Source organism: Onychostruthus taczanowskii, unplaced genomic scaffold (assembly GCF_017590055.1).
Source record: "Onychostruthus taczanowskii isolate IOZ18803 unplaced genomic scaffold, ASM1759005v1 scaffold30, whole genome shotgun sequence".
In the NCBI taxonomy this organism is placed as follows: Eukaryota; Metazoa; Chordata; class Aves; order Passeriformes; family Passeridae; genus Onychostruthus; species Onychostruthus taczanowskii.
Genome location: NW_024500350.1, coordinates 8,849,787 through 8,871,202, shown reverse-complemented (window position 1 = coordinate 8,871,202; position 21,416 = coordinate 8,849,787). Strand labels below are relative to the sequence as shown.

The following is a 21,416-nucleotide window of genomic DNA, read 5'->3' as shown; positions in this document are numbered from 1 at the left end:
AATTTGAAAACCTGTACTTCAGTGTTTTCACAGAAAAATTACACAAAGAGAATGCATACCCCTCAGCGCACATTGACTCTCACATAGCGATTTCAAAAAGTCAGATTTTTGTCTAATATGGCCTCTAGCTCCCATTGTAGCAATTAAAAACAGTTCCCTGTCCACACTGAGTCTCATCTCTTACTATCCTAGTCCAGCTACAGATAAAGCACACTCAGCTCAGCTCTCACAATAACATGCCAGGTTAACTGCAGCTGTGTACCAAACAATGCCAATCCCCACCCCTGCCCCCAGTGTGCCTCTGCCTATTGCTGCACAAGGTGGACCTCTTCTGGTGAACAGCTTGTGCTCCAAAACACCTGGTTCCACTAGCCTTGGCTGAGCAGAAGCCTACAGCATTACCCAGCTTCTTTTAAAAGTAACTAAAGCCTGAGGCAGGGTTAAGGGGAGCACAAACCAGAGAGAATCAGAGCCCACGTGTGAGTCCTTACCTCAAACAGCGTCAGACTTTCATCGTTCAAGATGATTCTGGGAGGTGCAACAACTGAAGTTAAAAAACAAGTTATAAAACAGGACCACCTAGCAACCAGAACATCAAACATAGGTATGGCAGGCATCCCTGCTCTCTGAAGGGGTGACACATTCATATGCCCACAGAGGCTGCTTCTTAGACAGAAGCACAACATGGCTAAAGGAGCAGGTTACACCTCCTTTGCACTGTGAAGCTATGTTTTAGGGAAGGCATTCCCTTCCAGGTCATCCCTCAGGCATCAGCATCCCACAGCTAGAAACAGGCTTTATAAAGTAAGGCCAAATATTACCAACAGCACTCACACAAGTAAAATGGCAACTCTGCATCAGCAAGGTGGCTTCTTACAAAGTCTCTCAAAACGCCAACTGCAGAAAAAGGAGAGAAAGGTTTGCTAAATTACATTTGGTTCTTCAAATGCTGGGTAAAAATACTAACTTGTAACAGCAGAAATGCCCCCTAGAAGGTATGGAGATTACCTTTTACTCCAAAGTACACAGCTGCTATGACAAATTTCTTGTAGAAAAAACAAACAAAACAAATCACTTTGATGTGCTAGTCCCTTGGAAAAATCTAAGGATACCTACAAAATTATCAAAAAGTTTGTGCAAGTAACCATGGCTGACAGCTGAGAATAAGAGGATCTCCAGTAATAACTAAGAGCTACTTGGTGTATGGTCTGATTGCCTTTTGTGAACTGACAGAGCCATTAAGGTACATCCTCTCTTAGTAGAGTTGCTGAAGTTTTTGGTTTTTTTCTCCTTCCTGCTTTTTGGGGTAGGTTTTGGACTGGGGAAGGGGGTGAAAAACATTTTACACACTAACACAGAGGAAGTCTCCAAATGCACCCCAGTAGCCCATCACTTAGACACAAATAAGGGGATAGCAAGAGGGACAGCTTCCTGTCCACACAAGGACAAGCATTTTGCCATCTCCACCAAGCAGCCCTTAGCGAACTTAACCAGCCCCAAGTCCCTTCTTAGTCCATTCAAGGCCCTACAATGACAGGGTAACTACCTTCTGCTGCTTTTTCAGAGCAGCTTGACTTTGCCAGGCAACAATGTGACCTGTTCAGACACTCTCTCTGCTGTTGCAGCTGCCCGGGCTGCAGGGGGACCGGCCTTACCCGTCTCAGTGGGATGGAAGAATCCCTGCAGAACGTGGCGGTCTGGAAAACGAACTCTCACCACCACCTGAGGCAGAGACAAAGCCCATCAGGACAGTGGCTTACCACTGCTCTGTGACACCTGTCCTTGGCTTAGAAGCTGCAAGCTGTTTATTTGTTGGTTTTCTTTAAGGAGGAGATCTGAGGTATTTACAGGGACAAAGAGCAACCTGGCTAACAGTGCTGTGCAGCTTCTGAGGAAACAGGGGCTGGTCAGAGGGGGCACAAGAGCTCATCTGTCAAAGCACTGTGATGTAAAATGCAGCAGCACTTGCTCAGCAAGTAGGAGCTCCCTGTGCTAAATGATGCACCACCAACAAAGACAGAGCCTCGTGGACGGGTGCAGACAGTTCACTGGCATCCCAACGTGTCCACAGCAGCAGGAATCCTCCTGACATACCTCTGACCTTTGTACCCACAGCTTGCTCAGAAAGCACCTCACCTGCAAACTGCACAAGGATCAGAGTCACAGAGCAAAATAAACCAACTTGAAACATTGAATCATTTAACTTTCAATGAGTTTCTAACAAAATGTCTACAGAGAGCAGGCAGGAAGGCTCAATCATGCAGACTGATGTGGGCACAACAGAAAGGTTTTGAGACATCTGGAACAGAACAGAAGCAACTCCACTGCCTGTCACTCAACCAATGACATATTACCATATTACAGTACAGCTGTTTTCACATGGCACAACTGTTGTGCAAGTCCCAGAAACAATTAATAGGGATGGGAATTTGAAAAATCTCCCTCTAAATAGCTTAAGGGCTTGTTGATCACAACTGAATCCCAAGGCATTCAAACCCCAAGCCTGGACTAGCCAGAGGGACTGGAAAACAAATACTACCTTGGGGTAACGCTCCAACTTCTCCTTCAGCTGGGACTCCTTCAAGGACTTTGTCATCAGGGGAGCTTCTTCCAGGCGTTTCCTACAGACATGGGAAGAAGGTAAATTGTCTGTAATTTTACAATGTTTTTTCACTTTATTGAACTAGCAGAAGACCCAAGCAGGGCTGATGAGAACAGCTCAACTGTTTGATGCATCCCTCACAGCATTTTCCCTACCTCCTGCAACTACTGAGCATCAACAACAATACTATATAAAATTATGTTTATTGTACAAGTTCATGACAGCAGACACAAGAAAAGATCCTAAGAGGACAGGAAAGTCTGCTTAGACTACTCAAGAAGAGGTGGACTTATTAATCCAATAAAGCAGAAACTAGGGTTGGACATGACTACTCCACAGGGGCAGAAGAGCTACCGAACTTGAAAAAAAATGGCAGCACAAGAAATTAGTAAGTATTAATTAGCAACAGGGGGAAAAAAAAGAAGTGTCAGATCATTCAAGAACTGGCATTGCAGATGGCTATTAAAATAAACAGTGGGTACAAAATAAAAGTCTACTTGCATTTAAGAGGAAACAATAAATGTAAAAAAATAATTACATATTTTCCCATAAGCAAAGAAACTAGCTTAGACCCAACAGATCCTGTGCTCAGCTTTAGTACATTTTATTTGTATCTGAGTAACTGATGTGTAACTTGCCTTTATTTTTATCCCTGGCTGCAAGGGGAAAGCATCAGCAAATTTGGAAATTGGGTCTTTTTGGGGGGCCTGTATTCCAGTAATACCCAACCAACTGTCTTCTACATTTCTACCACTAAATACAGCAGACCCACAAACAGCAGAGCAATTTTCAGGCCATATTCTGTGTACTGTGGCCTGTGGGAAAAAAAATCAACTCTTAAGTAAAAAGTTGAACTTGGACTTGGCTATAGCATAAAGGAGACTGTTTCAGTCTTGGAGAGCTATTGCAATGTTTAAAGGAATGCTTTGACCCACTTGAAACTAAATACATTAATGAAATTAATTTCTTCAAGGAACATACAGACAGCGAAATGGTGCTGTGACAGGAAGGGCAGTTGATCTTCATCTGAGTTTTTACTGAACTGAAGTTTGATGAAGTAAAATCATGAATATTTGAAAGCAAGCTAACTGAACAGTGCAATACATTGTTAGCCAGCTTCCTATAATTTCTGCGTGTGTGTGCCTCTTCCAAACATTCTCAGGTCTTGGCTTGTGGCTAAGTTGGTCTTTCTGATGAGTTCTAATAAAAGGTTAATTCTGTTACTTAGAAGATAAGGTGTTTCTTACTAGCCAAAAATAAAACAAGCTCTGTTGATCACTGTCACTCTGCTCAACAACAGGACACAGCAAATCTCACCCACAGCAGAAAGGGAACTTGCCTCTCGTTCTGCAGCTGTGCCAAACGTTTCCGTACATCATCCACTGTGACTTCAAAAAATTCATCAGGAAGCTCTTCTGGGCCATCAGGAAGTTGTTCCAGTAGGTCTAGGTGACAGATAAGGGGTTCACGTTCTACAAGCTACAGGAAAAAAATGAGCTCCAATTAGTTTTAAATGCATTGCTCTGCTTATAAGGTTCCTGAAAAAAAGAGTATTTGCAAACTGTCTTTTGACCTGCTCAGCTCTCTGAACTAAACCACTGCAGGGTTTCATTGCACACCTTTCAAAATTGTACCCTGGTTTCTGGTGTGCAGAAAGATCCCTTAAACAGTGAAACTCTTTTGTGTTGCACTTACAAAGTAAGTGAGAGATCAGCCTTGGCTGCAACCAGGGCACACAGATGCAGGAGAGCAGTTCTCTAGGCATCAGCTGCAATAAAGGTACCTAATACATTTACTGGCAACCTTCCCTACACACCAGAGCTGAGAGCAGGCACTCCAAGCTGCACACAGACACCCCTCTCACCGGCCCAGGAGGGCACAGAGAGCCTGGCTGCCTGCTCCCCCCCAGCCTCCAGAGCTGGGTGTCATGATGGCAAACCTACCAGTGCAACTGGGCCTAGCCTACAACTGTGGTTGCAGTTATGAAAAAACCAAAACAAAACAAGCCAACACCCACAATCCCCTAAGAAACCCAAACTGGAGCCCCAACCACTGAGATCAAGAGCATTTGGCATCTCTGCAGGCAGCAGGACTTTAATGGATCCCTCCCCAGGAAAGGCTATGTGCTGGCTACTCTCTCTTTTGCCCAAAGCAGCAGCTGTGCCTGTGTGAATACAAACCATGACCAGAGTCAAGCAATCGAGAGGCAGTTACACTTCTGGATCTCAAACAAGTCCAACATTTTAAATTCCAAAACTGTTTAAAGGAACAAAGCTTGCAAACATAGAGAACAGCATACTGAAGGCTACAGGAGATGCAGGGAGGACACAGCTGGTGGCTGAAGAGGCTCACAGGAACCAAGATTTTGGTAGTTAACCCAGCATTTCTTCCTAGTCAGCTGCCAGCTTAACAATGCCACAGGCTCTGGGAATGAACCCGCTGCCCATTTCTTCTCCCCTCATTCTCTCCTACACTCTGTCCAATCCTAATTAACACCCAGATGTCCTCCCTCCATCCACTCACCCCTCCCCCAGGCACTGGCCAGCTTGGGAACAGGAGTCTTCTCAATTGTCTAAAGCACAACACAAATTACAAGGCAATGCTCACTCTACTTGTGGGCACTAAAGGGTAATTTGAGAAATTAAAAGATGGAGGTTGTGTGGGTGGGACCTTTGGCTACTTTTAGAAAGTTGAGCAGGGTCAGCCCTAACGAGCGGGTGCAGGAGCCTGGCTGCAGCTTTCCCTGGGCCCGGGGTGGGGTGGGGGTGCCAGTGCTGCAGGAAGGACCCCAAGTACCCAGGACCATCTGCTGGGAAGCAGGCTGCGCCCTGTTCCAAACACTGCCCACTGATGCTCCAGTGAGGGCACATCTATGACAGAGGCCAGAGGAGAATCAATCAGGCCTCCCCAAGAACCCAGTGTACTTTAATGTCCCCAAACAGGCTTGAGTCTCATTGCACTCTAAGCATGTAGTGAAAACAGATGTCTTCTGAAAAAGCCCAAACCCAAAAGACTGAGGAGGCATATCCTGTGGTGTGCTGTGAAGGGTGCTGGGTGCGATGGAGAGAACCCCAAAGTCTGCACTAGCAAATCCTACAGTTACCATTTAGTACTGGCTTTAACAAGGACTTCAGTTAATCCCAATAGCAGTGGGATTCCACTGGGAAAGGTCCAGCCCCCATCCAAATTATGGTGACAGTTAATGGCATCTGCCAAGGCATTGGGATGCACAATGGCAGACATATATTCCAGTCCTAAGTGTTCCCTCCTCTTCCTTGCTGTGGGCTCCAACAATCCTAAAGCACAGACAGAATCCAAAAATTAACCTCCCATAATGAGTATAAAAGAGACTCCAGCAATACTAACCCACTTCCCAGCCCATTGCACATGCAGTGTTTTCTGCAACCGTGATAAAAGACAACCATCTCCTGTAACAATAAATGGCCACCACACGGATGTTCTACTTTCCATCATGTAAACTGGAGGAAAGCAAGCTGTGCATTTTGCTGTCCTACTTCTTCCATGAGACAGATGCTGTGCTAAGGTTTGGCATCTTCCTGCTTCCAAGTCTATTCCACCAAAGGTGAAATGTCAGGCACCTCTCACTGTGAGGCTGAAGCCGTATGTCCACAGCAACATCTACGTAAGTGCAGCCTATGTGACAAAGCCAGGGGTCAGGAAGAATGCAGTTCACCCTGTGGTCACCATCCTGGTCCCAGGGAAGCAGGTAAGCTGAGGAAAACTCTTATGATTTGAGTGAAATAGGGGTCATTGTACTTTCCACAGCAGCAAGCTCTCCCCAGAGACCCACTTCCTCTCCACCACCTCTGGGAGCTCTAATCTCATGGTGAATCTGGTTTAAAGTTACCTTCTAATAATTAACATTCTGACATCAAAGTCAGCTTGCAGCTGTCTGTAAACCATCTTTAGCACAAGAAACGAAGGGATGCCGGCACAGATTTTATCCAGCCTCTCTTCAGCTTCAAAAACCACACACAGGCAAAGCATTAATGGGAAGATTCTTTTACAAAAATGGACCTTTGATGTTTAAAAATAATTTGTTTTGTTTTGGGTTTTTTTTCCTCAGGACTGAAAAAGGACAAAAAGCAGATGCCATGTGGCTAGCCCTGCTTGGCTGTTGCCGCTGGGAGGAGAGTGGAAGATGGCAGGAGTGGAGGAGGGAACAAAATGTAATCAATCAGCAGCAAAAGTACCAGAGATCAAAGGGCTTGAAAGCAGCCGTCAAAATCACATGCTGTTTAACACAAGGACACAACTCCCCCAACAGAATCTGCAGCTGCTTCCCAAGCTGCTCAGAGTGGAAGGGCGGCTGGCTCCAGAAGTGGTTTGAGCTGGACTGCGATTCTGAGAAAGACATCAGTTCATGCGAGTCCTTCAGGCACCACCACCCAGCCATGCCCAAAAGCACAGCTACACATCAGGCTGTGAAGTCAGTGACATGATGAAGTTCTGCCTCTCCCACCAGTGCACAGAAAAGTGTGGGCAACAAAACTGGGGGATACCACCAGAAACCCTTGCACTTCTCCGTCCCCAGACACAATGGAACTCCTCCTCTCCAAACCCCTCAAAGACAAGAGTACAACTGAAGCAAGCAACACATGAAACTGGACAAATCCCCCAGCCTACTGTTTAATTTATCATGACAAGGGTCTGCTCCAAAAGGTTAAATAACACTGATTAGAGAGACCCAAACATGTTTCTACTACACTCAAATATTCACCACTGCAGGCTGGCATGGCCTCTTTCTGCCACTTGTGCAGTTCATAACTGCTCCAGAGCCCTTCCAGGGTCTGGCTTCTGCTCCTAAACAATTCAGAACTCATCAAAAATAGGCTGCAACCACAAAGAAGTCAACTAAGGTAGAGACTCTACATCAACGTGAAAGCATCCACAGTCTTGCTAAATTCCTCCTGGACTAAGCTCCCTTTGAAGCTCCCCAGGCATTCTTTCTTTCTACTTATAGCTTTCCATTGTTCCATCCTGGCTGGATCAGACCAGAGGAGATTCAAACGTCCAACTCTAGGAGGTACCAAAGAGTCAGAAACAACAAAGGGCATCTCTGAACATGAAAGCTGGCCCCAGTGATGAGCCAAAGGAGCAAGAAAAGAGCTGCTCACTGAGAATCCAGAATGGGAAACTCTCAGTGCATAACAACAAGGAGTAAATTATTAATTAAATGGCTCTTGTACTTCATGCTACGCTACTTGCCAGACATACCCAGCCTTCCTGAAGGTATTCAATTCCATACAGCTGCCCTACAGAAAACACACTTCAGTGTCATTCCCAGGTGATTCTGGAACGGCATCACAGCACTTTTCAGCCATCAGTTCTGGTATCTCAGCATGGGCTCAAGCACTTTTAATTTTAACAAACACAATTTTATTTCAGAGACACCAACAATGGTGAGATGTGCAATCTGTCTTTCTGGGAGATAGTTAGAGACAGGCAGACTACTTCAGAAGCAAGATATTTTAGATTAAGATAAAAACACTTCTATAAGCAAGCAGAAACACAAAGGGAGAAGGATGGAAGGTTTCTGCTTTATCTGCAATACTAAGAAAATTAAGTCACAGTGTCAAGTAACAAAGTGGGCATTTGTTCATGAAATCTGTGGCACTGAGGTGTAGGATCTTCTGGACTGTGATTTAATGCAGCTGTGTTGTCTATTGTCTACCTCTGGACAGCAAATTCTTAAAATCAAATCCCTCCTACTTCCTTTCTGAACTCAGGCAGAACTGTACGTCATTAAGGCACCTAATCGTGTGACACAGGGGAAAAAGTCCTAAATCTGGAAACATCTTTTTCTTCATGGGACTGCAGCCTCAGGCAAGGCAGGATTTAAAAAAAGCCCCTGTTGCCCAAACTGCAAATACATTTTCCCTTACCTGTTCTTGCTCCTTTTGCAGTTCTTGGCTGTTCTTAGACTTCTTTGGCTTAGAAGGACCTCCAGGGCTGGAAAAAGTTGTTGGCAGCTTTGAAGGTGGTACAGCTACAAGAGAGTCCCCCGGACGCTCTCCATCTCCAAAAACAGGGACAAACGGGGTAGGCTCAGGCTCTGGGGAATGGCACAGTTCCTCCAAGCTAGCATGAGAATCTTTAATCGAGTCTTGCTTGTGTGTGCAGCTGTTTAAAGACACAGCCACATCCCTGTGCTCCAAGTCCTTTGGAAATGTGTTTGCTTGAGGTAGAGGCACATCCACAGCTTCTTCCATAGAGCCTGGCCTCACTGTTGGCTCACTGCAAGGCACTGTGGCACCCACAACTTCCTCCCCACCAGACGAACTGCATTTCTTCATGACAACTCTTGAAGAAGACACGAAAGGAATAAAAATAAAATCATAATCCTAGGAGTACTGTCCTCCCTATTCTCAATGTGCCCATGACACAAAGACAGCAGCTGACTCAAATACACCCTGATTTAACAACTTTCTTCTTCCAGATGCTTACAGAGAACAAGCTCCAGTGGCTGTAAAGTGTGGGGTAGAGGGTCAGGGGGTTGTGCAGAACAACAGAACAGGGACCCACTCCTCTAGAAGAAAACTGCCCTCTAGAGAAAAACAGCAGTCTGTTGTAAAGCATAGCTTCTAACCACTCCTGCCTTCTGCACATACATACCACAAAGAGCTGGTCAGGAGATCACAGAAAGGTTGCCCCTGTCCCTAACTCACCTCCCAACAGCCACCAGTGTATGCAGCAGCTGGGAGTTAAGTGCCTGAGATCCAGAGCAGGAAAGAATGAAGTGGTAGCTGATTACCCTCTCTGAGAGACTTTTAACTTTGAATTGTCTGTTCCACTCAAAGGAGGAAGAAAAAAAAAGAAACAAACAAACAAGCTCTTTTAATCTGCACATGACTGGTCAGTGCCAGCATCTGCTGCTGTGCAAAGCACATCTGGGCAGCAGTTTGAGATAAACAGGCAAATGCAATAATTTCTGAGTGCCGCAATGTTTTAATTTGGTGTCTTTTCTTGGGACTTTTCCTTTTCTTTTTTTTTTTGTCTTTCTTTTGGTACTTGAAGCAAAATAAATTCACCATCAAAGTGGAAAGAGAAAATAAAGAGGCCAAACTTTGCTTCTCCCAACCTGATAATGGCATTGCCTCCAATCAGGCCAAGCGATTTCAGTGTTGTCTTCTCCAGGGCATCTTTTCCTGATATCTACAACAAAACCAGAGGAGAGTAATTATGGCCTCCGAGTCCCCAGGAAAACATGTAAAGCTCTTTACAGAAAGAAACCCATATCCAAAGAAATTCCACACAACACAAGAAACAGGTGAAAATACATTTCTGCAGTTGACAATCAGACCTGAATCCATCTGTATCAACTTGTGCTGTTTCACCAAATTCACAACTTACTAAATCATCTCAGTGGAAGTTGACCTACATATATTTCCATCCCATACACACATCCAAGTGGGATCCAACTACAGCAAAGCTACTTTTATGTCAGAAGTTAAATGACAGGCAACATCTGAGAGCTTCAAGACCAGACGATTTCCTTACATACACCTCCTCTGTGTCTGCAGTGACCTATTCCAGAATAAAGACGATCTGTCCACAGAGGTCAGTGGGAAGTAAAGGGGACAGCTAGGGAGAGCAAATTCCGTAATATCCACACACAAAATATTTAACAAAACATTAATAGCAAAAGATCAAAACAGAGAAAAGCAAATATTTATTAAAATGAAAACACTGTTTTGACTCAAGCTTTGAAAGAAGCTGGAAATAAAAACACAAATAGGTCATTGAGCTCATTTTATGGGCTCAGAGGTCTCAACGGCACAAGGTTACGTTCCAAGAGAGCTTTTTTCCATACAGACACGTCATGCGTTGAAAAGACCAACATTTTTCTACTTCCCCTCTCAAGAAAGTTCAAAAGAAACACTTTCCAGGTTGGAAAGCAGAACTAAGTTTTCTTATGTTTTAGGGACATGAGACAGTTGAGAGGCCTTTGCTGCCTTACCTCATCCCGCATGTAAATACAGACTGGAGACAATTCACCATCCCGTTCCATCAACTCCCTGCAAGAAAGAGCAAAACACTGCAGCATCTGCACAACAGCCTGCCCCCTCCAAAACCAGCACAGAGTGAAATCGGCAGGAAATACTGTCCTCCCTTTTTCTCCAGCAATAACCACTACACAGTTCACAGGAGCACTATTAGACATTAAGTACACAATTTGCTTCAATGCATTCACTTTTCCTTAAACACAGCCTAAAAGTTTAAAAACAAATAAATAATTAAAGTAAATTCTGAAATTAGCTGATCATACTAGATAAATTTAAACTCATCACTGCTCGTGTGCCTCAGTACCCAATCTGAAACATTATTTAGTTATATTTGCTCTTTTTAATCCAAGTTAAAAACTTCACTATGGCTTAGACTGAATTCACTGGGGAGAGGTCCATTTCTTTTCACATATGCATAGCAACAAACGAAATTAAATACCTCTCTGAAGCAGATCAACTAAGGACAAGAAACTTGCCTTAGTATCATTTTTAAAAAAGAAAAGAGAAAGTAAGCAAACAAAAACAAAGAGCATGAACTTTCGGATTCTGGAGACCATGAAACAAGTAAAGCCAAATGAAAGGCTGCCACTGTAGACAAAGTGAAAATCAAGCCATATTTAAGCATTTTAGTGATGTAGGACACGCATGAGCAATGATGCAAACTCCCAACAGCCCATCTCCATAAGAAGTCAGAAGTGAGGGACCCTTAGCATCGAGATGGGGAAAAACCAAAAAGATGCTACTCTTTCCATTTTCCTCTAGATAAGCAATTCTGAGGCATTCCAGTAAAAGAGAAGCTTTATTATATGTTACTTGATCAAATACAAAAGACAGACAGGCAAAAGACAATCACAGCCTATCACAGCAATTCTCAGTTTTCATCCAGCCAAAATGATATGATTTCAAAAGGGGAAAAAAAAAAAAGGATTGACACTTTCACCAAGAAAACCTCAGATGTCCACAGAAAAGTAAAAAGGCTTACAGAATTAACCAACACATTATGCTGAAGCACTGGAATCAGTGAGAGCATTAGATTCAGCACCACAGAAGCTCTGTAACATTGGTTTCCACTTTCAGGAAAGTGCAACTCAAACTGAAATCAGACAAGAATGTGGTGAAACGTAAGACTGAGGAGAATACTTTGCTTCGCATCTAAGAGGTGACCAGGAAAACACTGCCCACTCTAAGACAATGCTGGTTTGGAAAGATATACCTGTCTGACTTCTCAAAAGCATTTTTTCAGAAGTTTCAGATTTAGACATTTTAGCCTAACTCAGCCTGGGAAACTACAAAAGGTAAGAACATTGCCCACAATATTCCCCATCTACACAATGAGAACTGACAAGATCTATCCTGCTCCATAGACCCCAGCAGCTCTTCTTAGCACATTCTGTCTCTAACTCCCTGCGCTCGCAGTTGCACCAGGACATCCCAGGGTAAAGAGCTGTATATCCCATCTGCACTGCAACAGTTTATCATGAAACACAGAACAACTGGAACTCCTCCTCATGGTAAACTGCCTTGATCTTACTGCTCTCTACAGTCCAGTCTGGGGGGTAGGTGGAGGGAATGGCTTTCCACTCACCCCACCAGGAAACCATCACCCATGACTTGAAGAGACACCACCTCCCTGCAAAGCAGATAAGGAAATCCACCTGGCAGCCCAGGAACATGACACATGCTTGCTCACCTCCTGAGACCTCTGGAGGCAGCTCCCAAGGTCAGCCTGCCATTTTATGCCTGAAAAAAATTCCAGTAGTTTTCAGTGAAAAGTAGAGGTTTTGGAAAGATATTTCTACTTCACATTACCCTGCATTGTTTGTAATTCCCCAGTAGCAGTAAGAACTGCACTTTCTCCTAAATACAGCTGCAAAATGTTGATCAATTTGGCATTCAAATGTCCCAAAATTTAAGCAGAAACTCAGACTCCCTCTATCTAGTACATCACTTATATCTATACTTGTACATTCAGGGTACATTCCCTATCTTGTGCCTAAATTTGAGAGCATCCTAACTGGGGCACGGAACAGAGTTAACTCTAAGAACACGATGTCAGTGATCAATGCCTGCTGCATTATGACTTTTCCTGGAAAGGAGTTTAATGAACAGAGTCCCACCACTTAAAACACTGTGCCTTCAGCATCACATAATTTAAACACTTATATTTTGAGATGCAATACTAGCAGAAACAAAGTTATATCAAGGAGATATGTAGGCAAAGGATCCCTTGAGTAACAGTCAGAATCCACTCCGTCAATCAAGCGCGAGGTTCTGAAGTGAGTGTCCATCACACGGTCTGTCTGCGCTGTGGCCACGCTGACTGCTGTTCTTAGAAAAGCCAGAACTCCACAAACAGACACGCAATGTACCCAGCCAGCAGGGAAAGACCACCTTAGGACACAGGCAACGCTTTCTGGTATGGTAACAAGGAAATAACCTTTTGCACTTTAACAACCTGCCTGCCCAGCAGAAGACCAGAGTCTGCATAACCAAACTTAGCCCAGCATGAAATGACAAAAGAAACTCAACTGAGAGGGAGTCAACCAGCCTATGAAGTGGAAAATGAAGGGAAATAGCCATTAAATTCCATGAAAATTCATCAAGGACATTTAAACTGAGACTCAAAACTCAGCTACAATGACATGTAAGTGAAACCAGAAGTCATTCAGGATCGAGAGAGCCACTGGAAAATTATGGTACTCAATCTTTGAGTAATTCTCAAGAGCCAGAGAACATCAATGGTTTCCAGTTGAAGGATGTGAGGGACTAAATCTGTTAAGCACAAACCACAACTGAGATGTCTGGTTTAATTGTAGCAGACTATATGCCATCTTGATCAAATGGTTAAAAGCTTGCAACAGCACAGTGGTATGGGACAAGGCAAGTCACAAAGAAACCCAGAGGTAGAGCAAATCCAAATAGAGCAAACTATAAAACCAGTCCTGAGGGTCAGGCCTATTTTAGGAAAGTCAGCAGCTGAGAACTACTTCCAGACCAGTTGCAACATATTCCAGGGAGTTTATAGTACCAAGAGTGTAAGACCACTATTTCAGAACACTTCTCCCAGCCACCACAACAAATCCCATTGTGCAGAAAGCAACAGACACACCATAGCAAAATACTATATTCAAGTTTCAGATTATGAAACACAGTTAACTTCAAGGTGAACAACCAAACCAACACTAGAATAGGTTTGCCTCTTTTTGTGATTCTGCAATTAGTTATTCTCTTTCAGGAACAAAATGCACTACACAATGCTCTGCAGAAATCAAAAGATTAAGTTGCTCATACAAAAGAACATTGTGTTGTGATATAAGACCCAGGCTCCAGCCTCCCTCGCTCCTCTGGCAGCAGTACCTGAGGAAATTCCCAAGGCCAATGCCTGATGATGAAAGGCAGGAAAAAAAAAATCTTGTCTCAATTGGAGAATTGGAACAAAAGATCACCAGAGAGTGCCTTTAGCACACCATAGCAGGTTACTGCACTCAGACTTCTCCAGACAATCTAGAAAAGATTCTCATCCCCACCTTCTTTTCAACTGGTTTTGCTTCCAATTAAAATTAGCTGTAGCCCTTGAGGAATCCTCAATAAAGGTAACAAAAGACAAAGGACTAATGAGACACAGAGAAACAGTACAGAATCACAGAAAAGGCAGACAGAACAGGTCAGGGAATACAAGCTTGAACCTCAAGCTGCTGTGGAAAAGTGGATGACAACCATTTAAGAGAAAAAAAGTCTTAGGTACAGTGGTACATGTTCTCATCAAAGACCAATAGAGAAGAAGCCAGTTTGACTTATAGAAACTAGTTTAATTCACTTTCCCAAAAACCGCTTTCCACTTCAATCCAAGCAACTCTTTGAAGAGTCTTCTAAAAATGTGTGGAAAATATCTGAACCAAATTAATGACTAGTGTAGAAGAAGAAGCAGTGAGAATCATAATGACTATCAAAGATGTCTCCGAGTCTCAGAATTGCAGCTGCTCTATGGAGAACAGCCCATACAGCTGCTGAAGCTGCAAGTAGGCAAGAGTGAGAGATAGAAACGCAGGCTTGCTCATAGGGCAGACAACACTGTGCCCTCAACCAGCCTCTGCAGCACAGACTCCACACAAAGATCCCCAGAGACTTATTTTTGTCTAACTCTTGGAAGCAGCAGGCTCCTCCTCCAGCTGCTGCTAATCCATTACATGCACCCACTGAGGCAAGCACACACATCAAACATACTGTCCTCTCTTTGATGTGCTGCTCTTCAGAAGAGGAACGGCAAGCAGATTAGATTCCTTCATGTAGTGATCTGACAGGGCCTGTAAACATCTTGTGCAAGGACTGCCGCACGCTGAGAGGAGGAGCAGCCATACAATAGCTTCCAGACCTTCTTCAGACCCAATTAGCCAAGATGGATGCTGGAAACCCAGGGGAAATTCCAGTGGATTTAGAATACTTCCCCTCACGCACTTAGCGCGGCCGAGCATTCCAGGAAACATCTCCAGTTGGAAAGTCCAAGGAAGCATTCAGCAAACATCAACAACTAGCTGACTAGTTAGTCAACTGAATCAAAACACATTGAACAGCAACTCAGCCCATTAAAACCATACAGATGGCTGTAGATCCAGCTTGTTCTATGACTAAACCACACACAGCACCTTTGCTGCTTGTTGAACTTAACCAAGATTGCAAAGTCCATCCAAACACCTGAACTCAGCTTCCAGAGGCCAGAAACGAGCAGCTGTGTTCTGAACTGAAGTTATGAATGCTTAGCACACTGCAGCAGTTAGAAGCTTAAGAAGAGCAACATGTATATTAACTAGTAGTATTACAATGACCTGCAACCAATAAAACCACTTCAAAAGAGCAAAATTATATGAAAAGCTCAAAATTTAAATCAAAGAAACAATCAACTAATATGTGAGGAAGCCACAAAAAGGTTATTTGTCAATAATTACCACCTTCCACCAGTCTAGTAGCCCCCAAACTGCAACAGGCACTCCTCTCCTCACGGAGGGCACAGAGGGTGTAGTAAGGGACACGGGGGGACTTAACACACTCAGGAAAATTATACCTGTGGTTTTTGTCCTACCTCTTTCCTCAATTAAAAGAAAAATAATTATTTTATCTCTAGCATTTACATGAATACTGTTCTTTTACTTATGAATAAATGTCACACTGTAGACACGGTCCATGATTAAAAACAGAACGGCTGTCACAGTTCAAGGCTTCCTCTTCCAAACCATGAAAAATAGAAAAGAAGTGCCTCTCTCCAAGAAAAGTTTATTAGCTTGACATTCCAAAAAAATACAGCCTTCTAAAACCAAAACTAAAGACAAGAGGTAGCACTCAATGCGGACTGGACTAAAGTAATAAGATTTCTAACCCATGTACATGTTCAATAAATATAGAACCAGAAATTCTTCCATTTAAACAGGATCTTATCTGTCTTTTGAAGATGCCACATTAACCTGCTGAGAGCTCCTTCTTTCCTTGAAGAACGTGCACAACAGCAAGCCTCAAAAGCAACAGCAATCCATAGAAAAGAACCCCCTGCACCAGAGGGAACTGCAGCACAGAAATACTGGGGATCAAGATCATCCAGGCTTGACACACACATCTCTAGCAGTGACTTGACTTCACACAGGTCTGTGTAAAAGGAAGGTGGCACAACATATCCCAGTATCTTCACAGCTTTAACAGCGTGTTACCAGTTTATGCCCTGAATCAGGAGTGGTACTCCACTCCTGATAAATAATAAATAAAATATAAATAAATAATAAATAATAAAAATATTGATTGTCAAATCTGAAAGAGCAAGGAAAATGCAAACATCTCTGTTATAAAGGAGAAATCACAATCAAATAAATGCAAATTCTCCAAATTTGAAGGATTTAGTTGGGTCACCATAACACGTAATTAGTGGCATGCAGAGGTCCATCCAAACAAGTATTTTCTCACTGCATTGCTCACCTGATCTTTGCAAAATGGTTGAGAAGTTCCCACAAGGTCTGCTGACAGAGGAAGGTGTCTTGCAAACGGGAGCCATCGTCTAGCTGTAATGCTATCCGAACCTATAAGAACACCACAATGAATTCATCTGAAAATTGAATGAAAACTTATTTTTCTTCATAACTTTTTAAAATATTTGCTTCTGGTTCATTGGTGCAGGCATTCTAGCCTGAATTCCTGTTTTTTGGGAAGAATGGCTCCTGAGCATGGGGGAGGCCATCCTGGAATACTAACCAGCTTTCATGGACCCCTCTCCCTGCACCTTGAACCGGAACATCTTCAGAGAAAAGCCAGTGCAAACATCCCAAATCATGTACCGTCATGAGCAATGGAGCTGTTCTGTTTTATACCAGATGAAACTTTACAGTAAGGGTCTTCACAGCCACATAAAACAAATTCCAACAACCCAGACATGACTGATACAGCTGCACTATCTGAAACACCAATACAGAGCTCTGTCTACTTCAGCATCATTTTGCAGAACAACTTCCCTGGGACAAAACAGTTCACTCGCACATCCACACACAGAAACAATGAACACAGTCCCCACCCATCCCTGCTTTACTGAAGACTTAAACAACTGTTAGCAGTCCAAAGAAATGTTTGTAACTTGCAACTCACTAATATTTCCTAACCGCCACATTTTGACACACAACTTAAGAGTGAAGTAACAAAATATCTCAACAATAATTCTGGTCATTAAACTGTCGAGTTCCTGAACACCTGCAGAAAAAGGCAAGAGCCAGCTAGCTGCTGAATTTAACAAGTCTTTTCCAACCTGGAATGCCAACATCCACATACATTATAAGGCACCACACAGTCTTTAGAGAATTGCTTCCCTACCTCTCTGTCACAAAAAAAGCCCAAAAAATTAAAAATAAAAATTAAAAATTAAAAAAAAAAAAAAAAAAAAACAAAAAAAAATGATGGGGTCAGTTGAACACATGCTGGGATCAGTCCTGAAGAACTTCAAATATTCTCTAGATAAGATTCTGCAGAGCACTTTAGGTGTTATCTTAACCTCTTAGAGAATATTCAGCCTTTTCCAGAATGTCTAACTCCTAAGTTTTCCCAGTTAGCTCACCTGTCTAAAGAAAAATCACATGAAGTCCTGTAGCCACTAGATAAAACCTGGTTTCTCCAGTCAACTTTAGTTTTCAGAAGTCCACAAAAACTGGCCTTATTCCAAAGGCTGAGAAGGACATTAGCCCAAGACAGCCAAAGCCACTTTCTTTCATTCTGTGTTTTCACGTGTCCCTACCAATACTCTCAGTGCAGCCTCTCACTGAGTGCAAGGTGTGTATGCAAGCATGAGGGCTGGAGCTACAGAGAGGTGGGAAGGAGACATCACATGCTCCAGCAACTCACTGTCATCTGCCTTGGCTCCCAGCAGTCCTCACAGGACTGCAAATGCTGATCTGCTGGAGACAGGAATGTTTCTACATAAAGGAAACAGTGGCATCATCAATAATGAGCAGACAGTACAATGTTGTTTCACCCCACCACTAACACAATCTCCCGGTTTCTCCTACACAGGAGACAAGCTTTAGATTATGCTCAGCTACAGCAGAGCGATGACAGCTGACATCACCATTCTGTAAGAATCCAGGCCAGAAATTCAGACTACCAGTTGCATCAATTTTTGGGCAACAGTTCAAAGCTAAACATGTCACGAAAGTCCTGTTCATTCCATTAGAAAAGTCTCTTCCAAAACCCCAGGTGCTACTTAGTATTCCAACAACCAGTGCCAATTATCGTCTACGTTTACAAACACTTAAACAAGAGGCTGACAACTTTAACACCAGAGCTGTACAGGTGCTGCTCCTGAGTCACCTGCCGTCACAAAGGGAATTTGTTCCATTTTTCACTAAAGAACTCTCTTACAGGAAACAATGTTTTCCACATGCAAAGGCAAATCCTAAAGCTTTCTATTTTTAGAACATCAGATTTGCTGAACAAACTCATGATTTATCAAAACCTGCATTCTGTCTCTAGGGTAACTGCTGTCACAAAGCAAAGCACACCTATTTCCACACACGTAATCTTAATAGAACATACAATAACAAAAGACACAGAATCAAATTCATCCCAACATTACTGCAGCCAGCTGGCATGACTGAGTCTGCATCCGTACTGCCACTACATCCCAGTCACAGCACCTGGCTGTTACAGAATTCCCTATTTTTTAACACATACTCCCTGTGGGAGGGAATTCTTTTTAGTCAGTTGTTCTGCACAAAGTCTTTTCTTACGCTGTGAAACTCTCCCAAGTAAAATTTGCTCAAGTTGGTGGGGCAGGGACTCTGTTTAGACTCCACTCTTCACGTGCACATTTGCTGCGTCTGCTCACCTTCACGACACAGCAACCAGCACTCCCAGGGAAGCATCACTTCTGCATATTGTGCTGTTGAACTGCAACTAAATAGTAACAACTTACACTTCTATTAGCTCTTCTCTTTTGTGATCTAGCATAACAATTCCAACTGAAACCCCCCTCCCTAACAGTGAATAGTCCTTCTTGCCCTTTCTCGCAATATAAGTTCAAGGTAGAAAAAATAAAATCATTGTTTTCCTTCAGTACCTCCCAAACTGGATGCAAATGTCAAATGGTCATCACTGTACCATTTCAAGAGAAACACTTTTCTCTGGAAGACTACCTCCATTCCACCACAACATTTCACTGGAAATTTTAAGCACATGCTACTGGTTTGTGGTAATTTTTAAGTAAAGACATTATTTCAAGCACAAATGTCTTTCTACTCCCAGAAAAAAAAATCAGAAAAAGGCACTAGTGCCAAAGAAAGAACATGGAGGTTTTCCAGAGGAAAGCATGAACATCAGGGACCCCCAAAACTATGTTACACAGTGAACTAAAGCAGAGACTCCAAAGCCTTCTCACACCACAAAGTTCACTTACCACTTTCTCTCAGCTAGAGCAACTGCCTATAGCAAACACCACTAACACTGCTTTGCTGACAGACATTAAATATCAGCACCAACAGACCTGAAACTTACATGAAAATGGAGAAACTTCCTATGAGGATGTTAACAAATAGCAAGATGACTTAGTGATAGACAAATTTCCATTCCCACGCTACTTAAGTAAGACCACACATCAGTTTTACAACATGAAAAGTTCACTCAGTAACACCTCTGCATTGCTTGAAAAGTTAGGCCTATGGCCACAGGGATATGTATAGAAGATTTTTACACTCCTAAAAGCAGCCATAATTTCTAGAGAAAACACTATCCAAAAGTCCTTTGCAAATAATACCAAATAGGGACATTTGGCCACTGATGAACACAGAACATGCCACTGAAGATTCTAAAGCTGTGTAAACACATCATGAACACCAATGCTGGGAAAGCAGCAAAACAGGATTCTGTAAGAATCTGAGATTTAGTCAAAATCCAGAGCTGGACAACAGCAACTGAAACAGAAACTAGGAGAGGGAACTGAATTAGTCATCACTGATGTTTATCTTCTTATATCCATGACCACTAGTTTTTCAGCTCCCCAAACCATCCCACTCTCCTCTAGCACAGTTGGTACCCCATGCTCATGCAGACTCTAAGTAAAGACTTTCAGCTACTTAATTGCTATTTCCAAAAGCACTGCAACCAGTCTTCAGCTGGTCTCTCACAGAGGCATTGGCCACGCTGGCCTCTGCTCTTGGTCATTAGATCTGATGGGATCCTATCAGCACAACTGGTAACTGGACAAACCAGGTCACGCTGTGTAAATGAACATACCGTGGTTCCAGCTCCTGCTCTGCTGGAGACTGGCACCATCTCCAGTTTGGCATTGTTGGGCAGCCTAGCAAATCTCCACTGCAAAGACAGGTCCAACACATTCCTCTGAAACCTGAAGGAGAACAGAGCCTATGAGCAATACAAAGTCCAGGTATTGTGCAAGAGAATTCCCAGGAGGCTGACTAGAAGCCATAGAACATGATTCAATAATGAACAATTGGTAACTATAAAAGCATCATCAACAAAAGCTATTCTGCACACCAAAGCAGCTGCAGTTTGTAGAGGTCTTAGAGATGATGCCCAAATATATGTTCTTCCTTTAAAGGTTTTAAAGAAATAAACAGCAACCAACTACATAATCAAGCCTGGTTAAATACCAGTGTACTCTTTTTTTTTTTTCAGTGCTACTCAAACGAGTTTGCAGTTAAGACACCATAAAAGCACAGGGTCAAACCCCCAGGTAAGAGGGGAGACGGGCGTTGCTGCTCTGTGGCCTGGATGAGGTGCACGCGTGGGTGTCCCGCGGCAGCGACACGGGGCCTCGCCGTCCGTCCCAGCACCGAAAGGAACGCGGCACAGGGAAACCGGGGCGAACCGACCCGAACAGAGCTCAGTGCGTGCCCGGCCCCTCGCACTGCCCCCGCCGGCCGCGGATCCCGCCGGGCCCCGGCCGCGCCGCGGGCTCGGCAGCGCCAGGCCCGGCGCGGAGCACGGCGGCGGGCGGGACCTCTCGCACAGCGGCAGGCAGCCGGGCCCGGCCCCGCGGCGACACTCACTTCAGGCCGTACTCGCCAGGGCTGCCACCCTGCTTCCTGCAGACCTCCTCGAGGACCTGCGGAAAGAAGACAGGCGTCACGGCCGGCCCGCGGCCCTGCCTCCGCCTTCCCCTCGACCCCCTCCCCGCCGCGGACCCACCTGGAGCAGGACCGTGCCGGGCCCCACCCGCACCGTGACCCGCCGCCCGCTGGGCGCCAACACCGACACCGCGGCGCCGCCCCCGCCGGCCGCCGCCATCTTCCCCTGCCGTGCCAGCCCCG

General features: G+C 44.0%; 1 protein-coding gene across 1 annotated transcript in view; it reads right to left on the bottom strand.

The window, feature by feature from the left end:
• The window catches only part of ASPSCR1 (ASPSCR1 tether for SLC2A4, UBX domain containing), a 37,022-nt gene extending 15,621 nt beyond the window's left edge, over positions 1-21,401 (bottom strand). The window contains exons 1-12 of the mRNA XM_041408988.1: positions 21,295-21,401; positions 21,156-21,211; positions 20,380-20,491; positions 16,588-16,688; positions 10,584-10,641; positions 9,705-9,778; positions 8,509-8,926; positions 3,942-4,081; positions 2,540-2,621; positions 1,656-1,722; positions 835-897; positions 492-544 (exon numbers count right to left, since the gene is read on the bottom strand). Of these exons, the coding sequence (XP_041264922.1) occupies positions 492-544; positions 835-897; positions 1,656-1,722; positions 2,540-2,621; positions 3,942-4,081; positions 8,509-8,926; positions 9,705-9,778; positions 10,584-10,641; positions 16,588-16,688; positions 20,380-20,491; positions 21,156-21,211; positions 21,295-21,393 (1,323 nt within the window). The 5' untranslated portion in view covers positions 21,394-21,401. The remainder of the gene's footprint in view (positions 1-491; positions 545-834; positions 898-1,655; positions 1,723-2,539; positions 2,622-3,941; positions 4,082-8,508; positions 8,927-9,704; positions 9,779-10,583; positions 10,642-16,587; positions 16,689-20,379; positions 20,492-21,155; positions 21,212-21,294) is intronic.
• Between the last annotated feature and the right edge of the window lie 15 nt (positions 21,402-21,416).